The sequence below is a fragment of the Oreochromis niloticus genome, linkage group LG19, assembly GCF_001858045.2.
Source record: "Oreochromis niloticus isolate F11D_XX linkage group LG19, O_niloticus_UMD_NMBU, whole genome shotgun sequence".
NCBI classification, from domain to species: Eukaryota; Metazoa; Chordata; class Actinopteri; order Cichliformes; family Cichlidae; genus Oreochromis; species Oreochromis niloticus.
The window spans coordinates 6,374,310-6,393,007 of record NC_031983.2 but is presented as its reverse complement, the minus strand read 5'-3'; the positions used below and the strand labels follow the sequence as shown (position 1 = coordinate 6,393,007).

The 18,698-nt window shown below is 39.9% G+C and overlaps 1 protein-coding gene across 8 annotated transcripts in view; it reads left to right on the top strand.

Moving 5' to 3' along the window:
- Positions 1–18,698, top strand: part of klc1a (kinesin light chain 1a) — a 43,397-nt gene that overhangs the window by 3,455 nt on the left and 21,244 nt on the right. For all 8 annotated transcript variants that reach the window (XM_019348729.2, XM_005453440.4, XM_005453441.4 and 5 more), the window contains 6 exons: positions 3,473–3,740; positions 4,751–4,981; positions 5,315–5,393; positions 11,615–11,843; positions 12,590–12,677; positions 15,921–16,022. In XM_019348729.2, coding sequence (XP_019204274.1) covers positions 3,474–3,740; positions 4,751–4,981; positions 5,315–5,393; positions 11,615–11,843; positions 12,590–12,677; positions 15,921–16,022 — 996 coding nt within the window. In that variant the 5' untranslated portion in view covers position 3,473. The remainder of the gene's footprint in view (positions 1–3,472; positions 3,741–4,750; positions 4,982–5,314; positions 5,394–11,614; positions 11,844–12,589; positions 12,678–15,920; positions 16,023–18,698) is intronic.

Genomic DNA, 18,698 nt, shown 5'->3' with positions numbered 1-18,698 from the left:
GGTACGAGGTTTTAAACAGTAAATGTTGTTTTGTTTTTTCTCTTCTTCATTTACAGGGAACAAGTAGAAGAAATGCTGTATTATTTAAATTGTGGGTTGAGCAGTCAAACAAACACAGCTTCAGTAAAATAGTTCAGTAAAAGAAACTTTTAGAGGCTCTTTGTTCTTCTTCTTCTTCTTTTTTTTTAATAAAGAAGCTGTGCCCACACTTTGCTGACTAAGACTGTTCTTCGAGTGCTGCTCTTCTGCCGCCGGCTCCATCCTCATGCATAAAAACCTACATGTACTTACTATTTCACTTCTCCATCGGTCCCAACCATAACCCCTTCCTCATTTTTTTTTTCCCTCTATCCACCGCCACCACGTTTGTCTTCAGCATCCCCATCACCTCAGATAACCGCCTTGCCTTGCTTACATAAAGAGCTGCAGCGTCCCCGGGTGCTGCGCTTCATGCAAGCTATTTACATTTCAAAAGTTGACTTCGGAAATAGTTTTCCCTGCATTTCTCCTGCGGTGCTTTATGTGTGGAGACTGATCTTATCCCAGAGATAAAAGACTGTTGGATCTGAACAGTAAAACAATGCTTATGCTGTCACTCTCACTTCTGTATTACATGGCCTGCAGTGGTAACGGTCGCCTCTGTAGTTCTTTGTGGTTTAGGTTTCTGCTATTTATAAGAAGATTAAATGTGAAGATTCGTTTCTTAGATTTTTCAAATATGATGGCACCTAAATATATTTGACTAGGGGAAAAAAGCCATGTGAATATTTTATCTTAAATGTATTTTGTGGAGTTGGAGAAAGCTTTCGACTGGGAAGTAGTTTGGGAATATGGAGTATTGGCCTGTTGTTACAGGTTGCTTTGGTGCAACCATAGTGAGACCTTGGTTTACATTGCAGGTTATTAGCTAGTCTCCAAGTGGGTTTCAGACTTTGCCCAGGGCTGGGCTTTTGTCACTGATTTTGGTGGTCTCTGGGTCATGTCTGTGCTTTTTCCAGATGATGTGATCTCATTGAGCATTGGGGTGTTTTGCAGCTAAGGGTGAATTGGCTAGGATGAAATCTGTGGCCATGGTGCAAAACGAGTTCACTCTTAAGGGCATTCAAGCTCACTTTTACAGACCTGGTGAGGATCTCGGTCATTTGGGAGTGGCTCAGAATAGAGCTGCTTCTCTTCTCTGAAAAGGAACCAGTTAAGGTGGTTTGCACATCTAACTGGAACACCTAAATGGCTTTTAGGTGAGGCTTTTGTGCTGTGTCAAACTGGGAGGAAATGGTGGAGAGATTATGTCTATCAAGACTCCTCTGTACAGTCAAAACACACTGCAGAAAAACTTAGACTATACAACTTCACTGGCCCCTAGCCAGACTCAACTAGGTCCTGGGAGGGTGGGAGGTGAGGGCACTCCTGGTTTAGAGTGCCACCTCTGTGACTCAGAAGTTGCAGAAAATGAATGGATTGAAGGTTCTGGAATTTTTTTTCTGATAAAATGATTGAGATATAATCAGTGGCCCGGTTTTTGATTAAGGGTTAAGAGAATAAAAAATGAGAAATGCCCATATAACTTCCCAAAGTCCAAGTTTGAATATTCAGAGTTCTTCTTGTGCCCAAACCAGAAGTCGAAATTTCAGTGAGTCTTTTCTGCACATTTCTTACTTTTTTCCTTCTTTAAAATGATTTAATTCAGTGGAAATAATCAGACACACAGAGTTCTTTCTATTTCATTTTCTCTGAAATACACAGTTTTTTTGTAACTAATAGTAATACAGTTTTCAGTACAATAACAAACCCTGAAAGTTTTGCTTTTTATGGATCTTGCTAATAACGCACTTGAAAGCTTTTCCTGTATTTGCCAAGATCATTTCAAATGCACCCCATACTTTACCGTTCTTTTTGCCTGGAGCTGCTCTTTTCCACCTCCTTCTGCACGCAGCGTCAGCTTCCTGCTTCCTGTTCAGCTGATAGGCTGGAGGGCCGGTTGCTGAGTCACATGGAGCGATCAGAGCTGCTGCCCTTCCTCAGTCTGCCTTGTCTCAACGTATTTTTCACCTCATTGTTTCCTCTTCTTTAAGTAAAATGTGAGTCTTAAAGAAGAGTGTGCAGTCTCCTCTTGACAACATAGCAGCTTTTCTACTGAGGTAGGCTTGGCCAGTTCAACTGCACCGTTGAAGATAAGACCAATGTTGGCTTATTCACACCCACAGGTTTTCTTTCTGTTTTTTTCAATGGAACATGCTGTAAAATGTAACTTTAGTCAGTGTTTCTGTAATTATTCAGCCAAGACCGTGCCGTTTCAGTCGTGTGTGCTTGCAGAGATTTATTAGGCAGCTCGCTACAAGTGCTGCCAAAGCGCTCAGTCATAATCCTCTTAAGTGTGCGTGTGTGTTTGTCTGTTTGTGTGTGATGAATATATAGCAGATAAAGTCAGGATGGAGAGCATAATGTGTTGAGAGAGACAATAGCAGCACTATTGTTATGGGAGACTCATGAATGAGTCTGGGGTCTGTAATACTGTATTTTGCAGCTGCAATCATAGTAGATTGTCAACTGACTAGACACAAGTACAGTTAATAGATGACGATCATAAAAGAAAATGTGACAGCCAACATTTGTTTAAAGTGGTCAAAGTGAGTTTGTTGTGCAGCAGAAAATGTCTACAAGTTCCTCTCAGAGTTTTCTTGTCTGTCGCCTCGAATCTCTTATCTGTAAACCACTCACAGACCACAAACCTCAGATCCGGGTTTTACTGTCAAACAGGCACAACATTTAACTTCTTTGGTTTTGTCTAAACTTTTAATGAAAGCTGAACCTAAGACCTGCTTTTTATTAAAAAATCTTAAATGGTGATTCTTAAGTTTTTTTGTTTTATTTTTTGTTTGTAGAATACTTTACAAGTGGTAATCTTCAATCATGCTCCGTCTTCTACTACAAACCCCTGCTGATGCTGATGCTCTCATGCTGTACTGAGCTTTTCAGAGCAGGTGCTTCAGTCAGGGCCTCTTTTAAAGGCACCTTCAGTGTAGAGCTGGAGAAGCACAGACTTTTCCTACCAATTCCCTCAAAGTGAGCTTCCTACACCCCTGTTCCAGTAGCCGTCCAGTCAGAAACACATTGTCTAACCTTTTCATAAACCAGAGCCATTTCTCACTTGCAGCATAATTGATTTTATGAGATGAGTCAGGGTCATGAAAGGCTGTTTATTTGGCCATGAGACAAGAAAAGGTCAGAGGATTGTGACTTTGAAGAAAAAGGTTACCTGTTTGTCGTGACAGTCATAAGACAAGTGGATACCATCTTTACATGACAACATGCTGTTTTTATTGTCCGTTTGTTTGTGTGGCTGTAGAAAAATCTTTTCCCTGCTGCATTCATTAGAGCCTGTAAGGAATCTTGTGTTATGAGGACTTCCAAGACAAAATATTTTAATGCAACCTTTTTTCCTGTTATGTTAATTTATTCGCTTTCTCCGCAGAATGCGTGAGGACATGTCCACCATGGTGTGTGTGAAGGAGGAGGAGGATCCTGGGGAGAAGCTGTCCCAGGATGAGATCATTTCCCGGACCAAGCAGGTGATTCAAGGATTGGAGGCCCTGAAGCAAGAGCACCACTCCATCCTGGAGGGCCTTCTGGGCACGCTGCGCTGCCTGAAGCAGGATGAGGAGGGCGTTCTCGTGGAGGAAAAATCGCACATGATCCGCAAGTCCCTGGAGATGCTGGAACTTGGGCTCAGCGAGGCTCAAGTATGTGTGTAGAGCTTCAGTGATTGGTTAATATCACTATGGATGTTAGACTGTTCTGTTATTCATTTAGGTTGGTCTGGGCAGGAGATCCAGGCAACAAGCAATTTAATCTACATGTCTTTTAACAAAACATAATAAAAAGGCAAGCTGTTAGTGAGTGGTTACACATTTAAATCTTGTCTTTTTAAGTTTAAGGATAGTATATTCTCTTCTTTCTACTTTCTAATGTGTAGAAATTCATAACCAGCTGAGGACAGCAGGCAGTTTTCATCTGGATAAGTAATATCACAAGTCCAATGAAAACAGCAAAGATCTTGCCTTTACTGAACTGTGCAATAGACACAGTAAAAGGCAAAAATATATGCAGTCCATAGTGGATTACATCATTAGAATTCTCTTGACATGGGAGTGTTTCTCTCTGGATTTTAATTCTACTTCTTGTTTGGTCAATTGGAGAAAAGAACATATAGAAGGTTTAAAGCCTTGAAATTATGCAGAATATTTGCTCTCGTCATTTCACTTCACATTTCATTTCACAAGCAGTGAATGAGTCAGCACTGATTCATTGTTGATGCTTTAGCCTTTCATCGCCATCTCCCAGCAAGCTTTGTCTAATAAATATACAATACACTGTGCGCACACCCCACAGACTGAATTTTCTACCTCCAGCATTTTTGCTTGGAGTTGTGGTAAAGTGTAATTTTTCTGGTCAAACACCCCTCATCTAATTACAGCCCTCTGAGCCTTTCACCTTAGACTGTATGCTTTTACCCAAAGTGCCTCACTCTAACATTAGTGGACACACATGTAGTTGTGATGGCAAGTGCGCACTTACCCCTAGGTAGCTTTAGTATCTCCCCTTCACATGGCTTTGGTGGAATTGTTTTAGTAGACAACCTTCTACTACATATATTAGTGTAAATATTGCTATGAGAGCATAAACCCAATGGTAAATGCAAAAGGGTCTGTATGATTGCAGACATTGCAGCATAACCGCCTCCTCTTTGCAGGTGATGATGGCGCTTTCAAACCACCTGAGCTCAGTTGAGTCTGAGAAGCAGAAGCTGAGGGTACAGGTACGGCGACTCTGCCAGGAGAACCAGTGGCTAAGGGACGAGCTGGCCGGGACACAGCAGAAACTGCAGAAGAGCGAGCAGAGCGTGGCTCAGCTGGAAGAGGAGAAGAAGCACCTGGAGTTTATGAACCAGCTGAAGAAGTACGACGAGGACTTGTCCCCCTCTGTGAGTGCTCAGGGCTTAAGAATGTGTTGTGATGCTATTATCTAAAATATGCGTGACCATCTTATCATTGGTACCTTTTTTTTTTTCCCTAAGCACCTTATCAAAAGCAGATACAATCAAAAGATGTCAATTTACACCGTCTCAAACATTTTATGTATGTGTGATCTAGACTGAAACTACAAAATGACTCTATCTGCTAATAGATTGGCAGTGTTTCTCTCTCCATTTAGAAACATTCAGCTATTTCATGAGTAATTTCAGTTCCTTTTTGCTTTTGGTCCTCTCTCCCCTCACTGATCATCCTGCTTGCTCTCTTCCTCCCTCCCCTCTCAGGAGGAAAAGGATTCAGACTCTACCAAAGAGACTTTGGATGATCTCTTCCCAGATGATCAGGATGACCAAGCCCCAGGCAGTAAGTGCTGTACCTTCTTCATCCTCTTTCTGCTTTGAGAGACTTTCACTCAATTTCTTGTCCTTGGACCCAAATATGAAATACAGTTTGTTAGCTTGGGATGTAGATTTCAGTGGCACACTCTTTATTAACTCCTAAATACTTTTGCAACTATAGAAAGTGAGAGCTGTAAGTAAACTCCTGTTTCCACCATATTAATAAGTGGCATCTGAATGCTGTGACATGTAGTTTTAGTTTTTTAACCCCTGTTAGACTCTACAGTTTTACCGCTGTAAAATTAAGATCACCATTGGGAACAGAGCTTTGCATCAGCAGCTCTCTTGTAATTTACTGAAGTTGAATCAGTGGATGTTTCCAGAGTTAGATAAATTGTGTAGTACATGATGACAAGTGGTGGTGAGCATGTTTGTGTGTCCAATTACCACTCTCTTTCAAACATGCATGCCCCAGTTTTTTTTATTGCTGTCATTGTTTGTTACCAGCCTTTTGCTCAGTGTTAGATGGGGTGGTCGTTTCAGTAGCTCATGATGCAAGACCACAAAGCTTTATGGCTATAAAGCCCCATTAGTCAGGACCTAGTTGAGTCTGGCTAGGGGCCAGTGAAGTTGTATAGTCTAAGTTTTTCTGCAGTGTGTTTTGACTGTAGTCAGATGGATTATTGCTGCCAAAGTGCAATGATAGTGTTGCTAAAGGACTAGCATTGTGGCTCTGGATATCAAGAAAGGACTTAAAATGTAAATGTTTGTTATATCATGGTAAAAAGAAGAACCCGTAAGAGCTTCTCATCCATTATTTGGTGACATGTTATGTATCTTATATTAAATTATTATAGCCAATTTCCGGGGAAGTACGGTGGCGCGGTGCTTAGCAGTGTTGTCTCAGAGCAATTAGACAGTAGTGGATTAAATCCATTATCTGGCCAGAGCCTTTCATGTGGAGTTTGCATGTTGTCCCTGTGTCTGCGTAGGATGTCTCTAGGTACTCCGGCTTCCTCCCACAGTCCAAAGATAAGTAGTTACCGGGATGATTCTGGTGGCAATTTTAACTGGTGATTCTAAATGGGTCATAAGTGTGAATGTGAGGTGAGAATCATTGTCTTAGCTCTGCTCCCTTTCCAGGGCTAGTGATAGGCTCCACCACTGGATAAGCAGAAGATGGATGGATAGTTATTTTCCAGATTAATTATTTGGACTAAATACATGTCAGGAGGTAGTTTAAAAAAAATAGGGATGGGAATTGCTAAAAATTTAGAGACTCTGATCTTTGTGCATGTTGGAGGTATTTATCCTCTTCACTGTGATCAGTGTTGGACTCGTTACTCAAAGAAGTATCTTTTCTTAAAAGTGATGCACTACATTACTTAATTACTCCTGGGAAAAAGATATTTGTTGTACTACTCATTATGTCACTTTCATGTTCTTCTGTAAAATGACCTGAAAGGGATCTTTTAGTAATTATGCTTTAAAAATATAAACCTGTAGCCTACAGTCCCACACACCAACACAAATCTCTATCCTAATAATGACACATAGCATACTTAGCATTACACAAAGCCTCTCTCAGTAGAACACAAAGCCAACAACACAAAGTAAAGATGACTTCAAAACGACTTTAAAATGATCACCACTGTGATTCTACTGTAGAAAGATGAACAGGTAGAATTGGAGGATACAGCCTGATTGCTCATCAGTTTGTTACCTGGGCTGAGGTCGGCATTCACTCAGCTTCAACATCACTCTGGCTTCTTGGCAAGCTTAATGTTAGCATGCTGTCTCTGCAGATGCTTGCAAAGGGCCGAAGTTATGTTAGCAGAATTATGCAGCTGTTTCTGTCCTGGATTCAGAGCCAGTATTTTCCTCCTCCTGCACATGAACTGAAATCAGCTGTTTGTAGTGCGGGTGCAAATGGAACCGATAAATGAGAGTGATAGGCAGACTAACGATTCCAAGAAATTAGACTGTCAGGAACTGTTTCTCCACTTCTATCTCTACATGTCATATTGCCTAAATTGCTGTACTGACTCAAAAATTGTTATTAATATTAATGAGATGATCTCCAAAAAATGCATGGGATGAATGCACAGTTTCCAAAACACTGGTTTCCAAAACTCTGTCCCACTTCAGGGACAGAGTTTTAAGACTAATGAAAAACATTCGTTTTTTGCTCCCAAAGGTTTTATTTTCCATTTTTTCCCTTCATTGCCCCATTTGCCTCATCCCGTGTGGTATCAGTTTGTCAGCCAGTCTAATTTGCTGACAGACTGGGCTGTAAACGGTTTGCCCCTTGTGCTGTGTAACTGCTTTAATCCACTGCTTAAGCCAGACTACAGATATTTGCGCTGCATTCATATTCAATTTAATTTAATGAAATCTTTTACAGTAAAAGCATTTCCTTTACATGGATCGCTCGCTTCATTATTGTGGTTTTGCGTATTGCCCCTGGGAGGGTGGTGATAGAGCACATGCTGTGAGCACCACTAAATGAATTATGATGAGACAGGAGAGTTTAATGGCATGTAGCTGTGAGCGAGGAATTGGTTGGAGAACAAGGACAAGGGTAATAGCAGACAGACTTTATGCATCATAAAGCTTAATAAAAATGTATGTTGAGATCAATACTCCATAATTATTAAATAATGTGTTTCTCTTTGGAGATAGTGAGATACAAATGTCACTGTAAAGGGTATATATTGAGTTGGTCAAAGAGCATGCAGTTATTTCAGTACACCTGCACCCATTCACATGTCAACACATAAATGTTATGTATACACACCCACACATACACAAATTCCTGCTTCTGCCCACATCAGTGCTTACAGTAAATACTGTCAGGTAGCTACATTTGATCACAATGTATATACATTTAAAATAACTTTTTAAAAAAAGAGAAAATGAAGAACCAAATGTGCAGAAGACTGAAGCTTAGAGAAGCAGCAGCTTTAACTGCTATAGAAAAGAAATGACCTCCCATACTTTATCGAATCAAATGAAGATTAGACAATACTCTTAAGAAGTAACCAGGCTCTTTCAGGTGTGAGCTGGTAAAGGACTGAGACAGACCTGAACTCGTGGAGATGCAGTGCTTCATCGAATGCCTCTTGCACTGGCATTAATCCTCTCTCTGTATGAAACTGAGCTGCCTGTGGCTCTGCATGAGCTCAGTGGATACTGGGTTAGTGCTGGAGTAGATTAGATGTCTTTCCTTTCCAAGCTCATTCAGACTGCCTGAAAAGCTTGTGGGGTTTTGGTAAATTGCTGTCAGCAGGAAGAAGACAATGGTGATGACATTCCTGCTTTTTTTAAACCACTCAGGGTCTTATGCAATGATTTTCTGTGCTAATATTTACATTTCACTCACTTAGCTTTGACACTAAATGAGTGTCACAGCCTGCAACATATTCCAGCATATCTGTGAATGTTTGGGGCAGATTTTAACTAGAATCATGCAAAGCAGAGGTCTGGCTCCAAAAATACAACATCCTGCACTTTTCATAGTGCGACACAGTGGCTTTTTTTTTCCCCCTTTGGTAACAAGTACTCTCCAACACAGTACTAGTGGTTATGTAAATCAGGTGGGAGTACTCTTCACAAGCATGGAAAATGACTGCCTTGTCAATCAAAGCGCTAGGCATCATCCACATATTTACAGAAGTGCACAAAAATCATGTGAATAATAAATATTAAAGTCAGAATCGGTAAAGAATACCACCAAACTGGGCCAACAGTGTCCACACGTAATGCAATTCACTGCTCACGCTTCACTTGTCGCTGAGAATCATTTACATTGATGGAGTCTCGCTTCTGCTTCCTTCTTCCAGCAAGGGCTTGTCGTGTTTTGATGATGAAGTTGTGTTTTCGGTCATTATTCAGACGTTGGCTGGTTCCGCTTTCCAAGTTCTGAGGATTTGATGCGTTTATTCGTAGACATCAGTTGACTCATAGTGAAGATGTTGTGTGAGTTGACTACATACCTGCTGTTTTTGTCTGTTTCTGTTCTGCTGTCACTGCGTTACTTTCCCGTGAACAGCAGCAGAGGCAGGCTGTGGTTTGCCAGCACTTCGGAACACCTGGAATCACTTCGTGTCCGGACATTTCTCTGTGGTCATTGTTATTACTGCAGTGGGCGGCTCCTACTCAAAACCTTACTGGCTCTCCTTCAGAGTAAATACAGAGCTGCTTGCCTTTAATAAGAAACCCCATCAAGTGGTTTCCTGACCTCTCACACATTCATGCATTCTTAGACACTCGCATATAGAGACAGAAAGACAGACAAACAGACTATTTATCACAAGAGACATTCCAGTCATGTCCTTCTGGCCCTGTTAAATGTAGCACTCAGGAGCTGGTACTTGAGCTGTGCGTAATGGGGAAAAAGAGGACATTGTTTATGTGTGAATAAGCTTGTTTGTGTTGCACATATGTTAAAAGGCAGCCAGTTTTTGTTTGCTCTAGTCAGCATTGACCCCTTTATATCATCTCAGACACCCACTGGTTTCAAATACTTCTTTAATTTTAGAGGAAAACTGTCACATAACCAGCCTATCAGCTTTCTTTTCACACGCCATCTCCTATAGAAAACTTCTATTAAACTCCTGTTATTAATAAATCTTTGTTCTTCTGTCATCCATAGTCACAGACTCATTCAGGTTATAAAGATTCAGCCATCTGAGCCATATTAATGAAATGGCTGAATGAACTGCAGTTTACAGTATTGCTATTTATGAATGATTAATATTTATTTTATTCCATGTGATGGGATATCAAATTTGCCTAATTGTGTAATGTTGTGAAACTATGGAAAAACTGGAAAAAGCAGTTTCACAAAACTGGCCTTTCTGTGTGGAATTTGTATGATCTCCACGTGTCTGTGTGGGTTCTCTCTGGGATCTTCGGCTTCCTCCCACAGTCCAAAGACATGCGGTGAGTGGGGTTAGTTTAATTGGTGACTCTAAATTGGTCGTGAATGCGAGAATGGTTATCTGTCTCTCTGTGACTAGCCGAAGTGTCTATTAGCGGCTGGTGAGGTCTGATCGACACTGTTTATTTTTACAAAACAGCTCACAAAGCCTTTTGCTGCTCAGCTGGTTGGAATAGTTTCTTTTCATCTTTTCATTTGAAGCAATGGATTATCAGGGATTGTAACATCTAGTCCTTTTACTGAATCAGCATCACTTGAATAATAAATCTAAATATATCTAGGCCTTTAGAGGTGGGCTTGCTAGTGTGTTTTGGATCATTGTCCTGCTGCATAACCAAAGAGAGCTTGAGCTTGGGTGCAAACTGATGGCTGGACATTCTCCTTCAGGATTTTCTGGTAGAGACAAGAATTTTTGTCTTCTAGTCTTCCAGGTCCTGAAACAGCAAAACAGCCACAGACCATCAGACTACTACCACCATGTTTGACTGTTGGTATGATGATGTTAGTTTATGTAACAGGACTCGCACCTTCCAAAAAGTTCAACTTTTGTCTCGTCAGCCCACAGAATATTTTCCCCAAGTCTTGGGGATCATCAAGATATTTTTTGGCTAATGTGAGACGAGTCTTTGTGTTTTTTGTTGGTCAGGAGTCAGAACTCTCCCATGGATGGCTTTTTTGCTCAGACTTTTTTTGTTTTATTGATGGATATGGGCTTTGTAATACTTTTCAAACTGATAGATGTCAGTGACTTTGTTTCTCAGCTATTTCTTTAGATTGTGGTGCGATGTGTTGCTTTTTGAGATAACTTTGTCACACAGGTTCTGTTCAGTGATTACAGGTCTGGCAGTAATCAGGGCTGGGTGTGGTTGCTGAAATTCAATTCAGCTTTCTGAAAACGGGGTTAAAAATAATTAATTCATGATTTAACAGGATGGGACAATTTGTTTTATTTATTTATTTTTTTAACGGGGCCGAGTAGGTTTGGACAGCTTTTTCCTTTAATAAATGAAATTTTAATTTGCAAACTGCATTTTGACTAAGGTTATCTTTGCCTTATAATAAAGTCAGTTTGATCTGAAACATGAAAGTGTGACAAAATAATAAGAAATTAGGACGGAGGAAAATGTTTTCAACTTTTTTTTTTTTCATACCTTTTCACAGCTCTGTGTACAGTATATCACATTGCTCTAAATAGGCCAGATACAAAATACCAGGTTGTAATTAACAATCATTTTCTATACAGTGCAGTGATGAGTTTTTCCTAATTAATAATTCATTTATTTTCGTATTTTTTTTGTCTGTAGTCCAGCCAGCCCACAGCAGTGCTGCAGCAGCTGCTGCTCAGCAGGGAGGATACGAGATTCCTGCTCGACTGAGGACCCTCCACAACCTGGTGATCCAGTATGCCTCCCAGGGCAGGTATGAGGTGGCTGTGCCTCTCTGCAAACAGGCTTTGGAAGACCTGGAAAAGACTTCAGGACACGACCACCCAGATGTGGCCACTATGCTTAATATCTTAGCCCTTGTTTACAGGTAAACTCGTACAACATCTAATAATGTGCACATGTATGTTTAGGTATTTATCTTTTTCTAATGAAAGCTGGTGATGTCCTGTTTTTAAGACATCATGTTGCTAACTGAAGTGAGGTGATCTATATAAATGAATTTCTTTGCTCAAAAAAAGTTTTGTTTGTAGTCTGCATTGTTTAGCTGCAGACAGCTTTTAACGAATTCTTGTGTTTGGAAGATATCATAAAAAGCTAAGATTTTAACATTGAGATAATCAGAGCACAATTTGATTCCACAAATCCCAGTTTACTTGAGATAATGACAGCACACCTTGTCATTCTGTCACCCTCACAACACTGTGGCATGTCTCTTGAAACCTTTGGCAGGCATTCTTTAAGTGTTGTGTGACTGGCTTCTAAATGAGAGCCGGATGCCTCCGTCAGAACAAGCCAAACGTAGCCTGACAAAGATTTATAGTACAGTAACAGAAGTTAATTTAAATGTCGCATAGGATTGTTGCCATGTTTTTCCATTTACATAAATCTGAACAATCAGCGTGCGCTTTTGATTTAGTTACCTAAAAGAATGAGAGTCTGGGGTGACTTGTTGTCAGTACTCTTGTTCACTGGCTGTGGGAACCACTGAAAATGTTGGCCCATTAGTTGAACTTGTCAGCATAGTTTATGTTTGTGTTCTTGTGTGTTTGTCTGTTATTCTGCCCATCTCTGTGTCTGTATTTCAGTCTGACTCTGTCTGCTTTGGTCTCTCAGGGATCAGAACAAATACAAGGAGGCCGCCAACCTGCTGAATGATGCTCTGGCCATCAGGGAGAAGACACTTGGCAGGGACCATCCAGCTGTGAGTGTATTTGTTGATACATTGCATATAGTTCTTTTGTTGTGCTCTGTATTTCTTGCTTTGGACAGTTGAATGATGTTCTTTGTCGTGTCGGTGTAATCCCATTGATATGAATGGGGGTAGATGTGTTGCACTGTTTCACAGCATGAATTATTTCCAAATGGAGGTTGTTCTTACAGTCATTGGTGGTGAAACATGAAGACAAATATAGTCACTTGTTAAGACATACAGGCCACATAAACAGTATTGTAGGTATAGTTGGATGTATTGATTTCCCTTCTTTGAGAGCTTAGCACCATGAGTGAAAGGTAATTGAACCAAATAGGGTAGCATTCTCTGCTGTAGAAAGAGCTCAGTGCTTTCATGCAATGGCATTGTCATTTCTGAAACAGCTTAGGACCATAAAGTTCTCCACCAAGGAAGTGTGGGTCTACATTTTTAGTACTATTAGCAAGAATCCTAATAAAAAAGACAACGGAGTTTAGCAAGGCAGAAACACAGTAATCTACACCCAGTTGTATATTTGTTGTCTTTAAGCATTACAATTTTGACATTTATGGCAGGTTATAGTCAAAGCTAATGGTAATCTTAGCCACATTAGACATGCAACATGCCAAAACTAATGGTTTTCTGGTGGTGGGAAGGTTGCTGTCAACAAGAAAACAAATTTGCTAGGTCTTTGGTTCTTCAGAATCCAGGAGTGAAGGAATACTCCTGTCTTTGCACTTAGCTTAGCTCAGAGAAGCTGCTTTAGCTCTAGCTATAAAAATATCTTCTGAAGATTTTGAGTATGTGCCAGACTAGGTGCTTGGAACAATTATGCAAATGTTACATTGTGACATAGATGAGTCACAGGACTGTGGGCAGTTCAGGAGCAGTACTTTCTGTTGGAGAGAACAACTCCCTATGGATTTCAGATTTTGTAACTTTGCAGACATTTTACTTGCATTTGGGAAAAAATATATAAACAGCACTATAGAGTTTACAGTACTTTAATGTGATCCGGGCCAGTTGATGAGTTTCCCTTCAGCACATACAGCCATAAATCCTGGAGGCCCTTCCTGATGAAACCCAAGAAGTTGTGTATCCTCACAGTTTTAAATGAAGAATTTTTTGCATTAGGTGAATGTGTTAACTACTATACTGTGGAGCTTCAGACCTTTTTTCTGGATCATAGAAAATATGGTTGGCCCAGTGCATTTTATTACAGTCTTTATATTATTTATAGTAGAGTACACCCGTTTACTTCATATCACACAAATATCACACAAAAAACATAGCAACCTACCTCGTACCTTTAAAATGATACCGTAGCATGTGTTTGTCCAAGGCTGTGACAAGCAGCGTGGATGTCATTAATAATTTACCCCGGCCTGTTCTCGGATTCTTTAACCTCTCTCTGTCAACGTGACTGTACGCATGCAGCAGGTTAACCCCAGCAGGCCCGTGTCTCCACTGTTTGGACCTTCGTCACTCTTCACTGTGTGAAACAGAGGTTAGCCCTCTCCATGTCTTCCCCTTTTTTCCAAAGAAGAAAGTGATTTTTTTTCTTTTCTTTTTAACCCCAGTGATCCATCACTGAGAAGAAATCTGACACATTACCTGATATGTGATTAAGTATAGTGATTTTTCTTCCTCTTAATCATATCATTTTTTTATAGAATTTCTTTTCTCTTCTTTCTGTTTTCAATGTGCGGTATTGTAAGCCACTTCTAACTTTAGCCTGACGGGTAAACAATATGTTGAGGTCATGTTTTCTTTTCTAATCAGTCGTGAACTTCTGGGTAAATCATGTACCGACACACATACATAGGTCAAAGTGGACTTGGACTATAAAAACTGGCTCTTGATTTGCCACTAAACAGAAAGGCGACAATCTGCTCAGGTAACTGAAAAAGGCAGAGTTGTGGTTTCAACTCTAAAGAGACACAAACACCTTGATTTTGAGGTCAAAACCCCACCAAATGGCACTCTGAAGTGTCCAGTCCCCGAGTTTCCCGTTGACGCTGCTACGTTTGCTCTACATGGATCTGGCTGAGTCTGACAGGGATGTTCAGGAGAAATGAGCACTATGATCTGAATCACAGTAGTGTTCTGCTTTCTGTGGATATAATGCTAAATTTAGTCGTCAAGTCTGTGAGTCTTAATGCTTTCTGAGTGCTGAAACCACTTTTAGTAAATGACTTAGAAAATGTCTTCCTCAGGCAAATTTCTCCGTGTGTGTGTGTGTGTGCATACGAAAGTGAACACGAAAAATACATGTACCACCTCCATCTGAGCCATTTAACATGACTTATTTTAGCTGTCTATCCAACTGGGTGCAAAATGTGTACTAATGTCCGTTTCTCTGACGTAAACATCCAGCTATATTTATAGTCTATTGGGCTGTAACTGCTGTTGAAATGTGCTTGAGCCATCACTGACATTTCAAAAGATCAACAGATCCATTGAAATGCTGAGGCTGTATTCTCCAAGCAGCCAGTACAGATGAGCTGTAGAATCAGGCCTGTGTAACCATTTTAAGGAGCTTTGTCCCTTCTGTAATCTAATTATAATTAAAATAATTATTTAAGTATGTGTCTGACTTTATGATTCTTCATACAAACACAAGTTTTAAAAAACATGGATGCGAAACTGTGAATTTGTCTGTAAGATTTGAAGGCTTTAGGTTAAGCATCAACAGGTTTGTGATCAGACCATATAATCTGTAGCTCCTGTGCTTAAAAAAAAGTTCTTTTTTATATTATAACCATTTTTGAGATTGAGAACACTTTTTGCTGCTCTTTAAGATTTAATTTGTCCTCATGTCACAAACTATAGGAGTTTTGTCCCTCTCTTCCTCCCATCTTCCTGAATAAGCTCCCGTTCCTCCCATCACTTCAACCCTCTGCCCTTCCTCTCGTTTCCTCCCACTCTGCTCACATGGCTGCCAGAACTTGGTGTGAATCAGAGATCAGTGCTCACCTCCGGTCCCCTCTGCAGTCTCCCCTCCCTCGTCCTGTGTGCACATGTTGGAGATTCATCACTCAGCTGATTTGGATCAAATTACAGCCCGCCATAATCACTTCCTGTTTCCCCACATCCTCTTATTCCTTGTCAATTTCTCACTCATCAGACCAATGACACCACACTGCTGTTGTAGACTCTTGCGGTTCCACACATTGTGCAAATGAGTGAACATGACTATGAGGTCAGGAAGAATAGACCATTGTGGGATAATAAATGTGTTTGTGTTCCTATCAGGTTGCTGCAACTCTCAATAATCTGGCTGTCCTGTATGGGAAGAGAGGGAAGTACAAGGAAGCAGAGCCTCTGTGCAAGAGAGCGCTGGAGATCAGAGAAAAGGTGGGTACGAGGTCATCAAACACTGTGATGAGTCAATGCACTAGCGAGTACTTTCACTTATAGACAGACTTTGTGCCCCTGTACTGAAACACTTCAGACTTCACTCAGAATATTTCATTTGGAGGCAGCAGAATGAATAGTAGGAATTAAAATATTCAGACAGCACTCAGCAACCGACCACTTGTCCCTTCAGCTTTTCATTTCAACACAGCAGATATTTACTATAACTGCAACAGATTAACTTGTTTAGAATATCTAAATTTTAAGTTTTGCACATAATTAACAACAATATTAGCTTTTCATGTCTAGTGGCAGTCACTTATGTTTATTGTTGGATTTAACTAACTAACATAACTAACTATGGACACTATGTGTCACTATGTGACACGTTTCGAGGCCTCACCATTAGTTTTTAGATACCACCGTGTTTTATTTGGGGGTGGTGACCATGTTTATGAGATGGTTAAGTGCTATGTTATAAGCTAACACTAGCAAGCTTGGTTAGCAAGCTGCATTTAACCGTGTTTAACATACACAGATAACTTGCTGATGAGTGCAATAAATACTTGATTATACTCATATAAAACTGAAAACTGATGGGCAGCTAAATCCAAATTTAGCTAAATCCATTAAAAATGTAGTTCAGCTGTAGCTGGCAGAAGTCGGGCCTCACACACAGTGATCGGCTACAGCTGCTTGAGTTGGCATGTTTGTCCAAAGAAATAAAAGTCAACTTGTTGTTCTTGTTAAGAAGGATTAAAACCCCAAAATTGATATGTTGTGATACAATAGATTTCAGGTTGGGGTATCACCAACGACTGAGACCTCAGAGTAAAACAGCAGTTGGCCAAAATCTGGAAGTAAAAAAAGAAAAGCAGCAGTGAGTCTTTGTTCTTTCCAAAAAGTGTTGAAAAATCAATTTTTTTTAAATATATATATTAGAAAGTACATCTACAAAACCTAAATAAAACTCATAAAGTCGTTTGTCTGTTTTTTGTTTTGTTTTTTCCTCACTGCTTACGTAAGAAATAAACTGTAATCAACCTCCTTTATGTAATTTCTCCTCTTTTAATTTTTTGTCAGTATTCAGAGTTCGTCCCAGGGCAGGCTCTTTATCCTGAGCGAACGCTACTGTTTTGCCTGTATTAATTTGATACTTACAAACGAGCTGCAGGAGACACTTTTTGTTGTTTATGCTCAGCTCTTGCCTTTGAACAAACCCACTTCTCTCTTCTCCTTCGTCTCCTTGAGAATGCAACGTCAGCTTTGGTTAAGCCGAGGCATTTAATTTTTTTTTCTTCATGCTTCTTAAACTGAGATGATAAGGCACTTGCTTAAGCCTGAGTGGTTTTGCACATGCAGGGCATTGCAAAGTGAATGCAGCAGAACTGCTGAATCAGAAGGATATGTTTTTTCCCCTCTCGTTATTCCGCCTTTTCGTAGAAACTCTGGAAAATTCAGCTTTTAACTGAGTTTAGTGGGTGTCAGGAAATAAAGTTGTGTCAAAGCTTTTTACTTGTCAAAACAGACAAAGATACAGTTTATATAAAAATCCTATATAACAACCCTGTGTGTGTGTGTGTGTGTACAGTTCTATGTAGAAAAGTATGGATTTAATTTATCTTTTGTGTGTAGTATTGATGTGATTCTTTATCATATCCTTTTCACTTTGCCCTGACTAATCTGTCAGGGCAAAGTGAATTGCAGTCTGTAGCTGTTGAAGAAAGTTGTCGAGAAAAAGGAAATATGACTCATCTTAAAGTTTCCCTTTGTGAAGTATTGAGAAAGTATTAATACTTCTTGCTTTTAGCCTTTAGAATTATTTGAGTTCATGGCAACAGCAAAAATTTGGAATGTCAGCAGCGTTATTCTTGTGAAAGAAGCAAGATAATAAAAACCTGCAGATCACAGACTGCATTTAAAAGATGGATGTAGGGTCTGCTATGAAAAGTGAAGCCAGTATACAAGTGTCTTAAATATGCTGTCTTTCTAATGGTCAGCAGTATGAATCCTCTGGTTGCATAAAGATTTCCAGTCTGTGAGAAAATGGTCCTTGGGCCCCTTCATAAGTGAGTCAGGAAACACTTTACCTGACAAGTTTATGAGCTGATCACTAGTTTCAATTTTAGTGTAAATACCATCATATTCATTTTGAAAATTGGTCCCCATTATGGTAAAACAACAAGTATAAAGGAGGATATACTTTAGGCTGGGTCTGCCTTGTAATCGCCTAGTTGCTACCACATGAGCATGCAGTGTGTTGGTTTCTCAGTCATGCATACATCACATCTGGTTTCAAAACACAAAGACGGTGATTGCAAAAATGAAAACAGTGATGACATCTTTTTTTGCTTGATTGTGTTTTTTTTAAACATTTAGTCTGTGCTATAGTTACTCCAGTACTCGAATATCTGCAATTATAGATAACTTAGCAGATCTACTACCTGCAAGAACTTGCAGTCTTTCCTCTTTTCCTCATATCTGACATTTTCAGTAGCAAACCAGAATTTTAAGGTTCAAATTCCAAGGTTTAAGTAACTGTTTTTTAATTAGAAAAGGGTGAATAGAACATGTATGTGTTGTGTCCACTTTCCCTGAAAGCTTTCAAACATTCAATAAGCCACAGAATTTTTGCAGAACTTTTGGTGGTTGAAGGCATCAGTAGGCATGATCAGA